The 14,632-nt window shown below is 47.6% G+C and overlaps 1 protein-coding gene across 12 annotated transcripts in view; it reads left to right on the plus strand.

Annotated features, from left to right (window-relative positions):
• CD99 (CD99 molecule) overlaps positions 1–11,745 on the plus strand; it is a 38,154-nt gene extending 26,409 nt beyond the window's left edge. For 4 of the 12 annotated variants that reach the window (XR_011434564.1, XR_011434565.1, XR_011434566.1 and 1 more), the window contains exons 8-10: positions 1,569–1,682; positions 4,673–7,192; positions 7,757–8,296. Coding sequence is in view for 8 of the 12 variants with exons in the window: in XM_023633870.2 (XP_023489638.1) it covers positions 1,569–1,682; positions 7,136–7,192; positions 7,757–7,782 (197 nt within the window). In the remaining 4 variants the exon portion in view is untranslated. Of the gene's footprint in view, positions 1–1,568; positions 1,683–4,672; positions 7,193–7,756 lie in introns of all 12 variants that reach the window. The other 8 variants (XM_023633870.2, XM_023633871.2, XM_023633872.2 and 5 more) reach the window with 2 other exon arrangements.
• Positions 11,746–14,632: the final 2,887 nt, after the last annotated feature.

The raw sequence follows: 14,632 nt of genomic DNA on the forward strand, positions 1-14,632 counted from the left end.
GGGCAAAGATTTTTAACATCTCTCTGCCGTTTTGATCAACGTTAAGACGCGGAGTCTTCAATGTGTGGTGAATAGTCTCGAAACGTTCTTAAAGTTCTTGGAGAAAAAAATTCTTAGAACGTGTGATGAATCATCTCGGAAAGAGAAACGCGAGCAGCGTCCCTTGATTTTATGGATTTGCCATTTTGAAGGTCACGATCTTGGATTCTAAGCTCTCCTTGCAGAGGTGATGATTTGCTCGTCATCCTTGCCTAGAACGAGAAGGCCACTCAGGAGGAAATGCCCCAAGAAGATGTACGCCTAGCACTTTTATGTCGGGCCATCCTTCTTGGACTCCTCATTTCTAGCTTCTGTTGGATACGTGGCTTTATCAGGGAGGGTTGGCCAAGCCTGAAGCGTCTTTTCTACGATGTGACCCTGATTTGCGTACGTTGAAGTCCAGCAGGGCAAAAGCAGCCACCGGCAGTCGGTGTTAGAAGCGATGTTTTTGCTGACGCCCGGCAAAGTATTTGTTTTTCTTCCTCTTGGGGAAGCTAAGACTTTTCTATCTGGGGAAACGCTTAGGGTTCAAATATGGCAGCTAGAGTTGGGAAGTTCTCTTCGTTTTCCACTGACGGACACTGGTCCCCGAATAAAGGCAAGAGGACGTGTTTTCTGAGTGGCTCCGTGGTTTTAGTGATTGTCCCCAAAAGCTTAGTCATGTGGCAGATTGCCTTGTTCCGTACGAAGACTGTGCAAGCATTGCACGTGGATTGCCCACAGCGCATCGAGGGAGGGAGAAGGGTTTCTTACATCTCCACGGGGTAGACGCTCATAAGCATGTGGTCAATTTAAAAGAGTGGGGTTTTGTTTCGTGGACGTCAATGTCCGCGTAGCATGGATCACCTGGAATTCTTTCCCGGACCCTTGGGCATTGTCCACGTGTCCTCAGAGGAAATGCCACCATGTTCCAGTTTAGCTCGAAACTACTATCCTATGTGCTGATCCGATTTTAATGCCCGATGTCGGGTGTCCTGCCCGCGACCTGTAGCCTTTCCTACACATCTTCCTGAGGCTCGCTCCCTCTCCTCATTCCGGCCCCCCTTTCGGCATCACCTTATGCGAAAGGTCGTCCCTGAGCTACCGAATCAGAGGGCCCACCTCCTGCTGTCACCTACCCGAGGCACGTCCTGTGCCCTCAACCCACTAGGATGCTGTCTGTCTTTGTTCCCGGTAACCCACGACCAGGAACGCTGCTTAGCAAATCCTGGGTGCTCAGTCCATAAATGTGGGCGGAGGGATGCTATTCTGTGGACCTCAGAGCTGGACCTCAAATACCCATTGGGAAGCTTTGGGCATGGCGGTCACCCCGCTGTCTCTACACCCCGCTGATTCTCCAGAGAAACAGAACCAACAGGATGCGTGTAGATAAAAAGAAAGAGAGAGATTATGAGGAATTGGCTCGCGTGACCGCAGAAGCCGGGAAGTGCCACCGTCTGCTGTCTGCAAGCTGGAGCCCCTGCCCTGCGGTCTTCTCTCCTTGAGTGGTCTTCCCTCCCCGTCACACTGCCTTGTGCTTCTCCCCACAGCCGACTCCCCCGGGGTGGTCCCCGGCATCGTGGGGGCCGTCGTGGTCGCTGTGGCCGGAGCCATCTCTAGCTTTATTGCCTACCAGAAAAAGAAGTTGTGTTTCAAAGAGAATGGTAAGGCTTCTCCCCTGCTTCCTTCTCTTTGTGCCTCATTAACTTGAAAACTGTGCTTTCTTAAAAAAAAAAAAACAAAAAAAAAAAAACTAAACCCAAGCAGAACTCAGGTTGGCATGAAACACGTGGAAGGTGACTGATAGTTTGTGAAATCGCTGGAATGCTGGGATCAGGTTGGCTGGCTTCGATCCCGGCGCCGTCCTGTGTTCAGCGGTGTAAACTTTGTGCAGGTTACTCATGGTCACGGTCTTTAGATTTTACATCCATAAAGGGGGAGATGATAGTCCATACGCCATAGAGTTTTTGTGTGGGTCAATAAGGTCGTGTGTGAAAGTCTTGACAGGTTGCCTGGCAGAGAGTGAGTGTTGAAGAAACGTTCGCTCTTAGGATTTCTTCATCTTTGTCTAGAGTCACCATCATCCTCATCATCAGTGGGAGAAGAGCCATGGCCAGGGGGCCGCCATATTGGTTTTTCCACCCAAGTGAATTAAAATCGAAACACAGGGCAGCAGATTCCCTTTTTACTAAGGAAGGTTCTTGGATGGGATATACGACTTATAGAGGAATATGGAATATGGAGAATGTCACTCTTACCAGTGATTGGAACCCCCTCCTTGGGCGTTTTGAGACGTTGTTTGCAAAAGTCCCTAAATTACTTAGGATCTGCCCTGATGTCAGTGACTTCTACTTATTTTGAACGCGGCTGATGTGCATGCATCTTTGGAAGGCTCTGTCTCCATCTTGTCTTTGTTCCTGCAGGACTAACAAAGGGTGGGCTGCGATGTGGTTTGTAGGGGGGGGGGGCGTCTCATGGACTGTGGATACCCCTCGTTCTTCGAGGAGCCTTCTGGTGTCTGAACTTCTCATCCTGAAGATGATCTTAAGTCCTTATTCATAGTTAGCCATTGACCTCATCCGCCTAAAGGACCACTTCCTGAGGCCTCTGGGGAAATTCCCAAAAGGTTTGACCGGATGCTGATGGAGGCGATAGACCACACGGATGGGGGTTACCCTTCCTCTTCCATCATTCCAAACTTCGAGGTCCACAAACGGTACTTATAGCCTGACATCGAAAGTCCTAAACAGCCTTTGGATTCAGAGACCTAAAGTAAGCTCCCTCCTCTTGCCATAGAGGCTAAGGGTGCCCAGTGGCATCTCATTTCCCACATGTAACCAGGCACCAAACACCTATCTCCTCTTGCTTTTCCTAGAAATAGCAGAGAGGTTAAATGAATAGGTTAAAATGAATTCGTGTCTCCTTTTCAATTACCTTTTTCCCCCTCTCTGAAGATGCTCAACTCAGAGCGTGATGCTCAGCCAGGAGAAAGGCGTGTTGAACTAGGGAAGGATGCGTGGCAAGTTTTCTAAACATCTGTAGCTGAACCCCAGTTGGATTCTGGAATTGCAAAAATGTTTCTATCACCTTGTGTATGGGGTGTAGGACCGTTGGGATATTGTGGTGCTAGTCCACATTCATATGCCAAGCAAGGCATTCAGGAAGCACCCAAGAATCCTAGTAGACTTGACGTCGCCCAATATTTGGAAATGGGATTCGAGAGTTGGGAAAACCAAGTGCTGTCCATTCCACCCAACCCCATCCTTGAGTCTCGGTCTTTGGTTGAAGCCCTCTGTGCATTGCGGGAGTAGGAGCGGGCATGAAAATGGAAAGCTGGTCGGGGAGAAATAGTTGAACCGACCATTTTCCAAAATAAAAGCATCCTTTCTGAAGAATTGGTTCAAGACAGTCCAGGATTCAACTTATGCTACCGAGGAGCTAAATTCATTTCCCTAGAATCTTGTCTACCATCTTGTCTTCTTCTTGGGCTGAATTTGCTTGAGGTGCAACTTGAAGTCTTGAGTTTTCTTCCTGGTTTTTATGGGGCTCATGATCTCGAGCTTATGTAGACGCAGAAGGCAAAGGGCAAAGCTTCACCCGGGAAGGAAGCCGGTACTGGTGACTTCAACAATTAGGCACTTTGGTCTCCAGCCGGTAAAATGCACAGCGTTAGCACAAAGAAAATTAGGTGCTATTGTCCTAGAAGACCAAGACTCTTAAGGCAGAAGAGTATTTTCTTGACTCCACGGATAGACATTCCGCTTTTAAAGACCCGTATTATAAAATGCATTCAGTGTTTGTCTCGGTGACGCGTTTTTATGAACACAGGTAGAATTGAAATGTGGAATCCAGGAACGGGGAGCATAAAGATCCTAGAGCCTTTGGGGTGTGTGCAGGACTGTTTTATGGGTTTTCCTCCTGTGATGGTCACGTTTAGGATGTGCGAGCCCATCTGAAATTGTGAGCTTGGACATTTCCTAAGAAGGGCGTGGCCACAGCCTGCTCCATCCTTAAAGAAACCATGCTTTGGGGAAACCATTATTCTGCAATAGCGGACGTTTTTGGGGAGCCTGATTTTCCAGGACCTGGTCAGGGTATTGAAACGCGTAGCGTCCGTTGAATGGGCGGCAACGTTAGTCTCCAGCAGGCGTGCTGGCTCATTAATGCCGTCTCGGACACGGGGTCGTGGTCCATGGGCGTCTTTGCGTTTTAGCGTGCTGGCTTTGAGTAACTGGTTCCAGCGACGGGCGACACGGAGCCTGGCCTGCTTTGCCAGAGCGCATCTGGCTTTTGTCGTTGGATGTGGACAAGGCGTCTTGCCGTGCGCGTGGCGGCTGGTTCCTGTTGCTCACGCACGTCCGCCCCCCCCGTTTGGAGCATCGTTGGCTGAGGGCTGTGTCTTGGGGTTTTGGTGAAATGAGCTACTGGTGTGTCCTCCGTTATCCCCTCCCTCTGTCCCCTCCTTAATTTTGGGGTCCACGTCGGATTCCAGCTTCCCGCTGCATTTTGCTCTTTAAACGCCTGTCGCTTTCCTTCTGAGCCCCGAGGACGTCTTTCTAACAGCTCGTGGCTGCTGCCTGGGGCCTTGGCTCATCCCCGGAGCAAACCTCTCGGAAGTTTACTTTCTTTTCTCTTTTTCCATCTTCCGTTTCAGACGCGTAGAAGATGTAGGCACGAGCAGAAAACCCTGTGCGGCCTGCGAGATCTTCCCGTCTAAAGCGAACCTTGGCGTCTGTCCTTTTCTTGTGCTCGATTGCCACGGATTTGTGCTTCTCCCAGAGCGGATTCCGTACCTTGACTTCTGTTGCGTTTTCTCCCTTCTCGACGCATGGCAGCTTGTTACGTCGTAGGAAGGCGCCGGTTGCTTCAGAAAATGACGAGAGATGCAGATTTCTTTTTAATTAAATCCGACAGGAAGAAATGGAGTGGGCGGCTTCCATGTATTAATCGGGTTTGTCCCCGTCGAGTCCATCCTTGCCAGTAACTCAGGATGGAGGGCACGGGGTGGCCACCACCCGCCCTGCAGTGTCCTGGGGTGAAGCCAGCTCCGCTTATAAGGTTCCATCTCTTCACGCCACCGATGCAATTTTTAACCCTCCGATTTCACAGCCCCTGCATTTTTAGGTTGCATTTATCACTGCACTTCCCATGAAAGCAGTTCCTAACTCTCTCTCTCTGCTCAATTTTTCCAAATATGGGAACTTCCCAGTCTCAGGGGGGGAAAAAACCCCACGTATTTAGGAATAACCCTCAAATCTCACCATCTTCACATTTTTAAGGTCAATCGGGAGAAGTGGTGGGCGGCCGGATCTTGTGAACGGCTGAGAATCCTTGCATCTTTGCGCATCCCTGAGGGAACCGTCGCCCTCAGGATGACGTAAAGATGGGGGCCTGCCGTGGCCCCAAGTGTGTTTCACGCATATGCACAAGTATTTCCCCAGCATAGAGACCGGCCTGAGCCACCATTGCTGGCATCGCTGTCACAGCTACGAATGACGGACGCTGAGCCTAAAAGAAAAACACGTGAATTGCTGTATCTTATCGTGAGATGCGGCGTGTTCGACCTTCTGAGTTTTGAAGGCTGAAGCCGGCGGCATGGATGGTGGATCTCTGGGAACCTGTTCTCGTCTTTGGGATGCACGGCGTTGGGGGTGGCTGCTTGGGTCCCCGGGGCTGGCACAGGTTTCCTCTGGGAGGTCGGGGGGGTCCGGCTGAGCATCCTCAACCACAAAGCTCCTGTGTGCTCCCTCCCTTTGCAACGTTGGCCTTGCCGGGGCTGCATCAGCTCCAGCTAAGAGTGGTCCCCACCGGCCAGAGCCTTGGGGGTTCTTGGAGAACCGTCCTGGAGACAGAGCTGCATTTTAATACAGCCAATGACGGTGCCACATTATTGCTCCCTTCCCCAAGCGTATTCTGAATCTAATTCCTGCTCCCAGAGGGTGGAGACCTCTCCCGTGCCAGGATGCACCCACCTCGCTCCCTGGAAGGCACAGCCCCAAACCTGTCCCTGCAGAATATTCTCCCCGGATGCCGGGGATTTGTGACGCCAACGCCAAAATATGGAGTACGAATACCGCCCTCCTCCCCCCAAATGTCTATTCAGTGTTTACAACAAAAGATGCCTCTTACTCATTGGAAATAAATTTTGCCACCAGTGGATTTTGGCCTTGCAATGCTTTGTTGATTTCAATGAGTTTTTTTTTTTTTTTTTTCCCCTGGACAGCCAGGTTTGATGGAGCATTTCTCAACCCTGTTAGAACGACCACCTTTGCTGTTTCCATTTGCTCTTTTTTTTTTTTTGGTAGGGAAATTAGTTGTCCTGTGAAATGAAAGCAAATTTAGGACTTTTTGCCATGACAGTTTGCCCTGAAATGTGCCCGTCGCGATGACCCACCGCCTGCCCCGCCAGGGGAAGACGGGACGTGCACGGTCGCCGCCGTGCGATGCTTTTACGGATCTCTTCCGACGCTCTCCTCTTTCTTTTTTTTAATCTTAGAATGTTGGTGTCTAAAGGGGGTCTCGCTTCGTGGTTGGGGGCGGGGGTTACGGATGAGGGAATCAACCTCACCCGGATTGCCAGCCGTTTTCCTGTGGCCCGGATTCAAAGCCGTGCCGCGAGTTTGCTCGCCAAGGCGTTCTAACCGCGGTTCGATACAGACGCAAGCTTTGTGACCGGGGGGGAAAACAAGTCACGGATCTGGTGAGCTCACCCAGGTCCCTCTCGTGTTGAAAGTGCACCGTTTACCTGTCCCGTAGCAGGAAGGAGATAAATGCATCTTGTCTGTGCATCTCTCGAGAGTTTGGAATTCTGTCTCCTGAATGCTGGATGCCTTGGAGAACGTGTGTGGGAATGGCCGTGTCGGCGTCGATGCGTGTTTTAAAAAATTTTGCAGTAGCAATTTGGAACTTGAAGGAAAGATAACCCAGGAGCAAGCAATGGGGACCCCACGAGGCCCCCCCTGGAGCTCTGATTTCCTGGGTGGCGGTGTCTTGCTCCTGCTCACTCACTTGGCTTTCGGAGGGGAGGGTTGGGGAGGAGGGCACGGGGCCGGTTCGGCCCACGAATGACGACCAGGGTGTGTTATCTTTGTATTCACCCTCTTGTGCTCTCTTCCAGCCGAGCAAGGGGACGTCAACATGGAAAACCATCACAGCACCAACGCCGAGCCAGCCGGTAAGAGGGGATGCTGAGCATCACCCGCCCATCAGTGTGTCCGTTCTGCGTCCTCCAACGGCACTCCGGCCCCGCCATCCTGCCCCCCCCAACCCCAACCCCGTTCTCAGATCGGGTTTATGGCATCGGATGTGTTCCTTGGTGTCTCCTTGCTTTCAAGGGGATTCCTTCTGGGAGACCGATGTACAAACTGGAGCTTGAACCTTCAGTTGAGACCTAGCGATGCTGGAGACTCTCTTTAACTATCAATTAGGATAATTTTCCAAGCGGTCCCCCCCGCCCCCCACCCCCGTTAATGCGTGGCCAGAGAGTCAGCAGCTGGCTGGGGTGCAGCAAAGATTAAAAGTGCACCTTCCGAGATATAATTTTTTGTCACCTTCTGTGGTCACTGGTACAAAAATCCTCCCAAGCAGGTGCAGAATCGGGTAGAGAGGAAATTGTTTAAAGTATGAAAACATTTCAGGGTTAGAGACGGGCGTTCTGCGATTTAGGATGACTTTAGGAAATAGCAGGAAAAAAAAGAACCCTGGTAAAAATATCTTCTTGTCTCTTTGTCCTGGGCAGTTCAGCGGACTCTTCTGGAGAAATAGAAGCTGGGCGGGAAGAGCAGCTCTGACATCCGCAGCGGCGTTCCCAGCCTTGCCTGCTGCCCCTGTCGGAAGACGGCCCTCGGGAGGGGAGGACAGAGCCGCCCCCGGGAGCCGGCCTGTCCCGTTCACACCTCCGCTCCAGTCGGATGCTCTGTTTTAATTTTGACATGTGTGCACCCGTCTCCCTGCTGGGTAGATGATGTGGACTGACAATGAGTTTTGCATCCAGAGGGGACCTGCATTTGCCTTCTCCATGGCCCTTAGGGGTTTCCGGTGTCATGTGCAAAGCAGGCCACCACAAAGTCATTCGAATATCGACCCCACTGAAGTTCCCCTGAGGGGAAACTCTGGGCCATTTGCAAAGGGCATTGAACCCGCCTGAGACCTCCCTAACATTGACCGTTTTATAGAGTGAGGTAAGCCTTCCGTTAGTTTCCTCCAAATTTCTTTCATTGGTTAGGACTTTTTTTTTTTTTTTTTTTCCACACCAGACGAATAAAAAGAAATTAGAAACTGAGTACTTTTTACTTAAATGTTTCGCTCTGGGGTGACTTTTAAAGAAGGCTGTGAAGACTAGTGGGATGGATCCCATGTTCCCCTTTCTGGGCTGTAGGACGAATGATCCACCTGAGTGCCAGCTCTTTATTTCCAGGGTTTTCTTTCTCTGCCCTTTTCCTTTAGCTTGCCTTGTCGTATCGGCGACAAATATTTCTCAGTGTTGAGATATTCCCCGGAATCAGATACTCCCCTGCGTCAGATACTCCCCTGCGTCAGATACTCCCTCATATCGGATGCTCTCTGCATCAGATACTCCCCTGCATCAGATACTCCCCTACATCAGATACTCCCCTACATCAGATACTCCCCTGCATCAGATACTCCCCTGCATCAGATACTCCCCTGCATCAGATACTCCTCTACATCAGATACTCCCCTGCATCAGATACTCCCCTGCATCAGATACTCCCTCGTATCGGATGCTCTCTGCATCAGATACTCCCCCTCAGCAGATACTCCTCTGTATTAGATACCACCTGCATCAGATACTCCCCCTCAGCAGATACTCCTCTGTATTAGATACCACCTGCATCAGATACTCCCCCTCAGCAGATACTCCTCTGTATCAGATACCACCTGCATCAGATACTCCCCCTCAGCAGATACTCCTCAGTAGATACTCCTCTGTATCAGATACTCCTCAGCAGATACTCCTCCTCAGCAGATACTCCTCTGTATCAGATACTCCCCTACATCAGATACTCCCCTACATCAGATACTCCCCTGCATCAGATACTCCCCTACATCAGATACTCCCCTGCATCAGATACTCCCCTGCATCAGATACTCCCCTGCATCAGATACTCCCCCTCAGCAGATACTCCTCTGTATCAGATACTCCCCTGCATCAGATACTCCCCTACATCAGATACTCCCCTGCATCAGATACTCCCCTGCATCAGATACTCCCCCTAAGCAGATACTCCCCTGCGTCAGATACTCCCTCGTATCGGATGCTCTCTGCATCAGATACTCCCCTACAACAGATACTCCCCTGCATCAGATACTCCCCTGCATCAGATACTCCCTCGTATCGGATGCTCTCTGCATCAGATACTCCCCCTCAGCAGATACTCCTCTGTATTAGATACCACCTGCATCAGATACTCCCCCTCAGCAGATACTCCTCTGTATCAGATACCACCTGCATCAGATACTCCCCCTCAGCAGATACTCCTCAGTAGATACTCCTCAGCAGATACTCCTCCTCAGCAGATACTCCTCCGTATCAGATACCACCTGCATCAGATACTCCCCCTCAGCAGATACTCCTCATCAGATGTTCCTCTGTCTCAGATAATCCCTGCATCAGATACTCCCCTTCAGTAGATACTCCTTGGTGTCTGATACTCCCTGCATCAGATACTCTCCCTCAGCAAATACTCCTCCTCATCAGATACTTCTCTGTATCAGATACCATCTGCATCAGATACTCCCCCTCAGTAGATACTCCTCCTCAGCAGATGTTCCTCTGGATCAGATACTCCCTGCATCAGATACTCGCCTTCAGTAGATACTCCTTTGTGTCTGATACTCCCTGCATCAGATACTCCTCCTCATCAGATACTCCTCTGTATCAGATAGTCCTCCTCATCAGATACTACTCCTCATCAGATTCTCCTCTGTATCAGATACTCCCTGCATAAAATACTCGCCTTCAGCAGGTACTCCTTTGTGTCTGATACTCTCTGTATCAGATACTCTCCTTCCACAGATACTCCTCCTCATCAGGCACTCCTCTGTATCAGATACTTCTCCTCATCAGATACTTCTCTGTATCAGATACTCCCTGCATCAGATACTCCCCCTCAGCAGATACTCCTCATCAGCTACTCCTCTGTAGCAGATACTCCCTACATCAGATACTCCTCCTCAGCAGATACTCCTCTGTATCAGATTCTCCCCTGCATCAGATACTCCCCCTCCCCACACACATCAGATACTCCCCCTCAGAAGATGCTCCTCCTTATCAGATACTCCCCTTTCGTTCTTCCACGTGAGTGAATGCCATGAATTTGTGAACTGTTTTTTTTTTTTTTTTTAATCATCTTTCCAAAATGTATAACTGCTTTGATGTGAGAGCTCAGTTTAACCGCAGGGTAGAACTGCTCTTTGGCAGAGAATCTCCTTAGATCCTTTCCGACAGCTTGGAAGGAACTGAAGGCAGTCTTCCTCCTTGCCATGAGCGACGACTCCTCCACGTTTAGAAGCCTTTCCCCATCTCGGGCGATGCACACGCTCCAGTGCTTCCAAAAATGCGTGCTTTTATAGAGAAGCTTGGAAAGGGCTTTGCTTGCACTTTTGTGTTGACCTCAGAAAGTCGAGAAGCCCTGATATTGTAGACGGCGTGGACCTCATCCATAAAGTTCCCTCCGCCGAAAAATTAGGATGTCTTCAGTCTGCCTTGCAGCGGCGCTAACAAAAGCTCTTAGGATAGTTACCCGCAGAATGAGAATACTTAATCTTGTCACTCGTAGCGGTGTTAGGAGCTGCTGCTTGCGGGCAAAGTCAGGTTCCACGCAAGTCTCTCCCTCTTCAAAGGTGGGCTGTTATTTCCCCACCTGTGTGGGCTGCCAGCACGGATCTCCGGATGTGGGGAAAGGGCTGGGATGGAGACGTCAGCCGTCCATTCTGGGTCTTTCGCTCTTTGAAGCTCATCAGCCCCGCCCGTAGTTTGGCAGGTGGGCATCGGCCGTGTCCCCCTTCTGTCGAGGCCTCCAGCCCTCCCCACACCCACATCCGTTCACGGGTCCTTGCTTCTCTCCTTGTCTAAAAGCTCCCAGAGCTTGAGTCTCAAGATATCAATGAGGACCATTGTCGGGCTCTTTCGGTATTTGTTGTTTTTCTGTGTTTGAGCGTGTGAAACAGGCTGAAGAAAGGATCGAGACCCCTGGTTATTTATCATTTGCATTCATTGTTTTGGGCAACCAACGCCTATTGGCCTCCCTCTGGGGCCCAGGTGCATACAGTGGAGGACACGACATCCTGGATTCTAGAGGGTGTAACAGACGTGTCTCTCATCCATCAAATGATGAGGTCAGTCAACTCTCATGGGCTGAGGTCTGCCTTCTCCAGTACGACTGGGTCCTGTTGTTAACTAGCTCGGAACATTTGGGTTAAAAAGAGGTATCGTTCTTGGAGAACAGCCACATTCCTCCCCAACGAAGCATCAAGGATTGCCTTTGAGGTCAGATTCTGCACACCGACTTGCTTTATAATAAGGAGAAAAAAATGCATCAACCTCTTTGTAACTCTGTGAATAACATTGACGTGTTTGTAAGCCTTGCAATCGTATTATCAGCATAAATGTCTCATGAAAGAAGAGAATAGCGAAAGAATGGGTATTTTTTGTAAACGTATATGAAATTATGACTCATTCATAAATAAATCTGTACATTTAAGAAATACGTCCACTAGGCTTTTTTTTTTTTTTTTACGGAGACTGAATGGACATCTTCGTAGACGGTGTCATTTCCCGTAGACATAAAATAAATAATCTTTTGGAAAAATTGAGTTTAAATCAGTTGGCTTGTTGGTTCATTAAATACCTTCACCAAAAAAATTGCCTTGTTTAATCATTTTGGAGCTTGCATATATATATAAAGAAATTACGGTATGACGGGTTTGGAAGTCAAGATAAACAATTTATTTAAGGGCTAATGAGAGACCATAACACAGTACTGGTTATATTATAAATCTGGGTCTTACTGTGTTTAGCCAACCAGCTGAAGCTTTGGTCAAGTTTGTGCTATCACGAAAATGCCGCGATGAATATCTTTGGAACTATATTCTTGCGGACCTGTGTAAGAGTGTGTGTTGCATAAATGTCTCAAGTTGGCTTTGTGGGGCAAAAGGAGGTGTTTGTGTTTAATTACTTATGGACACTGCTGTTCGCTCCCCACAGAGGTTGTGCAAATTTGCGGTACCCGCACTGATGTCTCGTATCTGTTTCCTCGCAGTCCTGCAAACTTCCTGGTCATTGCCAATCTCTTAGTGGAAATATGGTATCAAATCTTAACTGTTTTACATTGAATTTCTCCTAACCCAAGTGAGATTGAGAATCTGTGTGTGCAAGATCCGTTTGCATCCCATTTCAGGGGGAGCCACTCGAATATGCCCTTTGCCCATTTTTATGTGTGTTCTTGGTCCTTTTCTTGTTGATCTGTAGGAACTCTTTACATATGAAAGATAGCGCCATTTGACTGTGAAGTAGGTAGCAAATAGGCTTTTTCACTTTCTCCTTAGCCTTGTAACTCAGAAGTGATGTTTCCCCCATTTGTATTTATTATTTTTATGTAGAGAAATTAGTTAATGATTTCTGGGCTATATGTCATTCTTAGAAAAGCATTGACCCTATTGACATTATTTTTTTAAAAAACTACATATTTCCTTCTAACTTTTTTATATGTAGGGTTTTGGGTTTTTTTTTTTTTTTTTTTTTTGTACTTTAAAATAGTTGACCCCCTAGGAATGCATTTTTGTATCAGGAATGAGGAAGAGATTCCTCTGTGTACAATTTTTTTCCCCCCATGGAAAAGTCCCATTAGTTCCAAACCATTTATTGAATAACCCTTGTTTTCCCAACTGATTTGAAATGCAACTTACATTATCCACTATTTTCTTGGGCAACCCGGGAAAGGAGGTACTTCTGCATTTTCTTCTCTCCCATTATCACTGTTGACAAACCAGCCAGTGCCCCATGGTGTTCACTAATGTGAGTTGATAATTATGATGAGTTTTCCTATCTGCTGAGACTAAATGCTGTGTTATTCTTACTTTTTAGGATTTTCTTGGTCATTCTTTGCTGTTTAATTTTTCGTTTGTATTTTAGAATCAGCTTGCTTGTTCGAAGGAAAATCCTGTTCACGTTTTAACCAGGATTACATTAAATTTGCAGATTAATTTAGGCGTCTTCATAATATAGAGTCAGTCTGTTTAAGAACAAGCTATATCCTTTCCTTTTTCTGGACTTTTTTTTGCATCCTTCTGTAGCATTTTTGTGTTGATTTGCACATTTCTTGTTTTATATATAAAAACTTGATTTATGTTAATTCTGTGCAATGTGAATTTTCTGAATTCTCTTGTTCATATACACACACACATACGGATACATATATGTGTAATACACACATATATAATCAAATATAGAGTCATGAAAGAATATATATATAAAATCATGTGTCTATAAATGTGTGTATAATCATGGAAGAATCTATTCCTCTTATGAATTTTGTCCGGAAGGGGCATTAAATTCAGTTAACTGCTTTTTCAGGATCTGCGAGGATGGTCATATTGTACCATCTTTAATCTATAAATATGAAGAATTAAATATAATTACTGCACTATGATAAATAAGCTAATCTAGAACCATCCTTCCATTCTTGAATCAGATTTTATTTGGTGTTGGGCTTGTTAATCTGACGATGATTCTGTCAAATTCTGCACGAGAAATTGGTCGGTGTTCTCTTGTTGCATTATCTCAACATGACACTTTCTTCATAGATTTTGGTAGACTTTCTTCTTTATATTTTGGGAAGTTGGTTTAGGTTCAGTGACCTGGACCTGATGTGCGCGCGCGTGTGTGTGTGTAGAGGGGAAAATTGGGTTTTTAATTTTGTTTCTCTATTGGGCAGAGATCAATTTAAAAAAAAGAACAACTTTCTAGATTTCTACTTCTTCGTCGGAGAATCGTCCATTTTTCCTAAGTTTTCAAATGTCGATGCATAGAATTGAGCAAAGTTTCCACTTCTTATCATTCTTCAGTCTCCTCCAAGTCTGCGGAGAACGCCACGTGCTTATTTTGTGTAGTCGTTATTTGTCCGTTTTCGTTTTCTCGACTATTTTTTTTAATTCTAAGCTTGGCCATTTCTCCGTTTTTGACCCATTCATCTGCTGTCCTTGGGTTTCACTTGTTCCCCTCCCTCCACCCGGACGCCTCTTGATTCCCTTTATTTTCATTCTTTCTTGTTTAATCTTGCAGACATTCAGGGTTCTGACATTCCCTCTGTGCCCCCAGCGATGGCACGGTCAGCTCCCGTTCTTGCTATTTTTCTAGACGGTCGGCGTTTTCCATTTGTATTTCCTGTCAACTTGAGGGTTGAAGAAGTTTGAAAAATGTCCAGGGGACATTTTTCTGCTCTTTGCTCCCCCGGGTTGGCTTATCCATCTCCAGTTCTGCTGTCATGTGGGAGCAGAATGGCGGCCGTCTCATTTCTGCTTCTGTTCGCTTTACCGAAGCTTGCTTTCTGGTCCACTGGTGAATTTTGTGCAAGTTCCGTGTGCATCGAAAAAG

This window comes from Equus caballus, chromosome X, assembly GCF_041296265.1.
Source record: "Equus caballus isolate H_3958 breed thoroughbred chromosome X, TB-T2T, whole genome shotgun sequence".
In the NCBI taxonomy this organism is placed as follows: Eukaryota; Metazoa; Chordata; class Mammalia; order Perissodactyla; family Equidae; genus Equus; species Equus caballus.